The sequence below is a fragment of the Procambarus clarkii genome, chromosome 14, assembly GCF_040958095.1.
Source record: "Procambarus clarkii isolate CNS0578487 chromosome 14, FALCON_Pclarkii_2.0, whole genome shotgun sequence".
Classification (NCBI taxonomy): Eukaryota; Metazoa; Arthropoda; class Malacostraca; order Decapoda; family Cambaridae; genus Procambarus; species Procambarus clarkii.
In genome coordinates this window covers 38,847,741-38,853,740 of record NC_091163.1, presented here as the reverse complement: position 1 = coordinate 38,853,740, position 6,000 = coordinate 38,847,741, and the positions used below count along the sequence as shown (strand labels likewise).

At 39.7% G+C, this 6,000-nt stretch overlaps 1 protein-coding gene across 1 annotated transcript in view; it reads right to left on the bottom strand.

Moving 5' to 3' along the window:
• Positions 1-6,000, bottom strand: part of LOC123770695 (small integral membrane protein 14) — a 47,047-nt gene that overhangs the window by 21,464 nt on the left and 19,583 nt on the right. The window contains exons 3-4 of the mRNA XM_045762809.2: positions 3,545-3,593; positions 883-1,034 (exon numbers count right to left, since the gene is read on the bottom strand). Of these exons, the coding sequence (XP_045618765.1) occupies positions 883-1,034; positions 3,545-3,593 (201 nt within the window). The remainder of the gene's footprint in view (positions 1-882; positions 1,035-3,544; positions 3,594-6,000) is intronic.

The window sequence follows — 6,000 nt, the reverse complement described above, 5'->3', positions numbered from 1 at the left end:
AATAGGGGTTTGTTTTGGGATGCTTACCTTTCTGGGTGCCTGACCCAGTCGATGGCAGACACAATGCTTCTAACCACACGGGGGTTTCTATAGCCCATTGCTCCCCTTGCCTCTCTGAGGGGGGGCCAGGTTATGGCTCATGGTCCCCGGTAGGCCCATAGAACTCCATACACATGACTGATGCCAAAGTCTGACATTAGCATATCAGCCTGGATAAGCTCCCGGGAGCCAAAGGGGCTCCCCCCAGAAAATATGAGCACCTGTCCAAGACAATTTGAAAGTTAATGCTAGATGGCAAATCCATGTTAACAAAAAATAAAAGCACTATATACTGTATGTAAAGATAAGGTCACAATTACGTGGCTGAAACTAACAACTTGACCCACACATATGAAACTAATATGACAAAGTTTTGATCCATTATGGGCTCTTATCAAATTGTATTACTGGAAGAGAGAAAGACAAGGCATAATGCAAATACTGTATAATCAACCTGTCCTCTTAAACAGAACGTCGCTTTTGGCCGTTTGCCAGTATGGCCAATTTTGGACAATTTGAAATTGAAAAAAATATGAAAATAAATTTCGGATTTTTTTTTTCAACAACAGTAAGTTAAGGGTCCTCTGATAGGTTAGGTGAGCAGGAAATTCTCATAAAGTTTCAAAACGTTATGAAAAACGTTAATTTAAAGTGTCCTCTTATAACCTCTGCGCGTACGCCGGACGACTCAAATAGAAAACGGAACAGAACGTCACTTTTGTGAGTCGATTTCATTTCAGATTACATCCAAATTTGGCCATAGTGCGCATACGAGCCAAAAGTGACGTTCTTTTTAGGAGGACGGGTTGGTATAATATACTTTAAAAGAAATTTAATCAGTACCTGGTTGCTGTTTGCAGGTTTAGCATTGGGATTAGTTCGTAATGCTGAGGGACGCATGAAGAAGAGAACTACAGCAAGGAGTGCCCACAGCATGCCCAGCAGCATCATGCTGTCCGAGCCCATCTCTTGAGTTGATGGTGTTGGTCCTGGCACTGAAGTTAAACAAACATCACAAGTTTTACCCTTCATATACTGCTAGAAATTATTCTGGGGATGAGTTTGGAGCAAAAAAATGAAGGAAACAAGGATTTAACAAAAATAAAGCTTTGAATGTAATAAAATGTCTCTTTCTGGTGGGTTCTCTCTTGGTCTCCCCAATCTAACCCTCCCTCCCCCCCCCGCCCTGGTTATGTGTAGGAGAGTTATGTTATATTATGTCACCAACCCCACTTGGCGAGCCCCCTCAGGGGATGGGAGGCTCCTTAGCGACTGTTGGGGGGGGGGGGAGGAAGAACATCATCTTTCCCACACACACTTGATTGACAGTTGAGAGGCGGGACCAAAGAGCCAGAACTCAACCCCCACAAGCACAACTAGGTGAGTACACCATCACGATACCACTGAGGGTTCCAAGAAACCATTGTTACGTGGCACACATTCGGAAAATGATGGTCCACTGGTCTCGGAAAAGGATCCAGAAGGAGTTTACCTGCACAATAAACATCATAGGAAAGCTAACATTAGAGGTGAAGCACCATCAGCATCTAGAGGTAAACAGGGTTCACCCCCCCACATGTGACCTGATTACTGTATGAACATCCACCACTCAACCAAGGACAGATTACCTTCGTTTGAAAACCTTCATTTCCTTTGATGACAATACATCCATGGATATGAGTGTTTTTTAAAATATCATTACACAAAAAATCTCATACAATGCAATTCCCAAGATACTTAAAATCAAAGTGCTCGATAAAATACCCAACAAGTGAAAGAACCTAATGTCAGAGGACCACAAACACAGTGGGTTTCGTGTCTCCCCACCACACCATTACTGAAGTTCACAATAAAAGGGCAACAGAAAGGACTGACCAAAGCTTATATATTGTGCTCCTGAGGTGGCCAACATCCAGCACACTCACTCTTAATAACCTTCCCCACCAGAACCCTTATTCACCAACAGTAAGTCATCATAGAGGGCTTGGACCTCTTAAACAGCACAAGCAGACTTTCACTGAAAGACCACATGAAGAGGTTGGAACATGGCCTCAGCTTCAATGAACACCAGCAGGAACACTAAAAAGAGAAAGGCAAGGAAAGCAAAAGGAAAAATGCCCAACTGGACCCCTCAAACTGGCATAACACCGAGTGTTTGTAGGCAAATGTGCAGCGAACAAGTCAGTAACCAAATACCACGAGGATCAAAATGAACATCTTGTGCAGAGATTGACAAGATGATCAATGGCAGGAAACTCATTTCATACCAAGTGAAGACGACTTTTGCCTGAAGAGTTGAATGGAAAAATACATTCACATCAATACTGTCAAGGCTAAACAAACAAAAAATTTAAACCCCATCCCCACCAACACACGTATAGCATCTCAACTATACCCTATATTCACCTATGCAAGCGTGAATCAATATATTCACCTAGTTGTGTCTAATGGATCGGGCTGTTAATGCTTGAACCCTGCCTTTCCAACCTAAGTTGTCACATAACTAGTGTCAATGTTTATCGAACAGCCAAAAAAAAATGTGAATGTAGTTAAAAATAAAACGAAAAACTCTGAAGAATAATGTCACAAAAGCTGAACTCGACCAATATACAAAACACTTTTATACAAATGATGAGTCACAATAACACGGCTGAAGATATTATGACCAAACCACACAGCAGACGTTGAAGAGATGGCTACGTTTTGGTCCGTCCTGAACCATTATCACAATCTACTTGATAATGGTCCGGGATGAACCGAAACGTCATCGTCTCGTCATCTTCTGATGTGCGAGTTGGTTATCACTTTTATACAAGGACACTCAAGCTATCCAGTAACAGCAGAAGCCTACTGAAAAAAATTCAAAAGGATAAATATTGTCACTATAGAAATGCGAACTTATGCCTGTCAAACAAGCAAGCACAGAGGCCAGTCGGGTCACTTGTGAGATATCTCGAGTATTGGGACCCATGAGAATGAATAAGCAGCGACTTCACTTTTAAAGAACACAGTAAAGTAGTCATCACAACCACAAGAAAAGCCATTCCAATGATGATACTCTTCAAGACCCTAGTGCTCTCTAGCGTGGAATATTGTTGTACAATAACTACCCCATTCAAAGCTGGAGAAATTACTGATCTGGAGAATGTTTAAAGATCTTTTACTGCTAAATCCACTTGATAAAGTTTCCAAATTATTTTAAATATTTAAAATTTCTTAAACTGTATTCCCTAAAGCAGAGGCTAGAAAGATAATCACTTATTTACACTTTGAAAACATTAAGATGGACAGCTTCCAAAACTGTACATAGAAATGACTAGTCATGAGACCAGGAGGACTGGCAGGAAATACAACATTTTCAATGAGAAATAAAAACAAACCATTTCTATTAATCATCATCTTCTGTAAAAGAAAAGAAATTTTTAAGGTAAAAAAACTAATTTTATCTAGGCATTTTTGACAGTCTCTGAAATGGTTAAAACATAATATTGTATAATATACTCACATTCATTGAAGCACTCTGTGTCTGTACAGTAGCTCTGCGACTGTCGCAACTGAAAAACAAATTATTATATATACTAGATGGTATTAGAATCCTTGATGACAACCATGGAAAGAATACCCAGCCCATCACATCATAATACTCAAAAGTATTCTAAGAAAGTAAAATTCTATATTTATTCTTTTCGTGAACCATTTGAAGACTACTTTTACAAGTTCTTTTGGTTATCTCACGACTGATTTGTTAACCACTGCACTGTACCACCTGACTAAGCCCAGGGTATGGCTGAGCGCCTCCCGACAAGGGAGCGATGTTAAGATATCGTAAGATCCAAAACACACGCGCGGTAGGTTGGGTACGAGGAGACCCGAGGCCTCCAGTGAGCGGCAGCGATCTTTAACAAAATTTCCAGCATGCCCCAGGGCCGCAGGTAGGCTCAGTTCTGAGCGAGCAACCATGGCTGATGCAGATGCATCCAACTCCCAATTCCCTGTCAATCGTCTGAAACATTCCGTAAAGTACATAATACAGGTACAGGATTATTGAAACAAAGACAGCGCTGTTCCAAGCCCAGTGTTCAACAAGTACATGTTACGAGACAGGTTCCCGATACTTCTGCATTGCCTACACTTTGAAAACATTTCAAATGTTGATCGAAATGATCGACTTTGGAAAGTGCGAAAGGTGTTCAGGGATATCAGAAAAATTTCATGATTACCTTGTACCAGGACAAAATGTTATCATCACTATGCCTTATTCAAAAGTGGGTAGTACACTTATTATTCCCCAATTACGGTCACTACAGTACAGTACTACATTATGTATATTCCAATAATGCCTGTTAACCATTGACAGATTTAATAAGTGACAAAGTAAATTGCAAGTGAAAGTAATGTAATACGTACTATGTAATACGTACGTGTCCGTATGAAAGTCAGATTACACAATATTTCAAGGTTTTGCTTGTATGTTCTGGAAAGATGTCAAACAATGTAACCGCTTCTTATTGATCGAGAGACGAGAGTGTGTGAATGCTGGCCATCTCGAGTGTGTGTTGTACGAGTCATTTCAGGGCAGTCAATCAGGTGGCTGGTTAATTGAGGTTAAATATTAGGTTGTTTCTTACTTTGCAATGCCTTCAACGAACATTGTGTATATTCCCGTACGGTGAGCACTGGAGAACGTGATTTTAAAGTTATTAAGTATACCACAAGAAGGTAACCAGTGTTTTAGTATAGTTCGGTTGATACTAACATAGGTGACCTCAAGCCTGTTTCTGATGCTGCTTCTTCACTGGTCTGGGGAAAAAAAAAAAAAAGAGAGGTCGGGTATGTCTTGTTGATGACCAAGCCACACATCAGAAAGTGAAGAAATTACAACGTTTCTGTCCTGGACCATTATCAAGTAGCGTAATAGAAGAGAGGAAGGTACAGGCAAATGTATAAGGTAAGAGTGAGATGAGAGGTGAGGAGCAGGTAAAAGAAACAATCTTACTTTGTTTCTTTTACCTGCTCTTTACCTCTTACCTTCACTGCAAATAAAGAAAACATGGCTGGTTAATAGAAATTATGAGAGCCAAAGAACAAAAGATAAAAATAATTATTACACAAAGAAATCATATTAACGTGATGAATTAATGAGGAGCCTCATGGTGCCTACCGATTTTCAAAATAAAAATACTGAATAAATAAAGAAGGCAAATCCACAAACATAATACTATAAACAATCATGAAACTTTTCTAAAGGTGAGAAGAGACACACACTGAGGAGGGGTATAGCAGACAAATTTAAGACATAACCTTGCCAATTCTAAAATTCATGGAAAGCAAACTGCAAGTGAAAGAAAATCCAAAGATTACAAATGGGCGAGCGAGACCGATACAGAAAGGGAAATGCACGTAACACTAAACTGTTATACGTACACTTGTTTGCGAGATGAGATTTTCAGGAAAACTAGCCTTAATATTGACTTTAGAATATAAATTAGATTATACAGAAGTATCTAGAAAAATAGAAACTGCTCAGAGAGCTGGATAGAAATAAAACAGTTGAACCAGATGGAGTCTCACTTTGGATGCCAAGGGAATGTGCATTCGAGATTAGTGTTCACATCATCTTGTAAATATCCTCATAAACACGGAACCTAGCTGACATTTGGAAACAAGGAAGACCTACTACACTATGGACTTGTAACACTGATAAGCATGGTAGTAAAAGCACTAGAACAAATGATTAAAATCAAGAGTGCAGAGTACCTGGAAAGTAATGACAATGATGGTCAGAAAGTTAGGATTTTGAATGAATTGGCACAATAAGTATTTATCAAAAGAATATGCCAAGCCAGGAGGACTATGTGGCACATTGTGTAATTACCTAAGTGTAGTTACAGGATGAGAGCTACGCTCGTGTGCCCCATCTTCCCAGTACTCTGTCGTATAATGCTTAGATTGCAAAAGAAA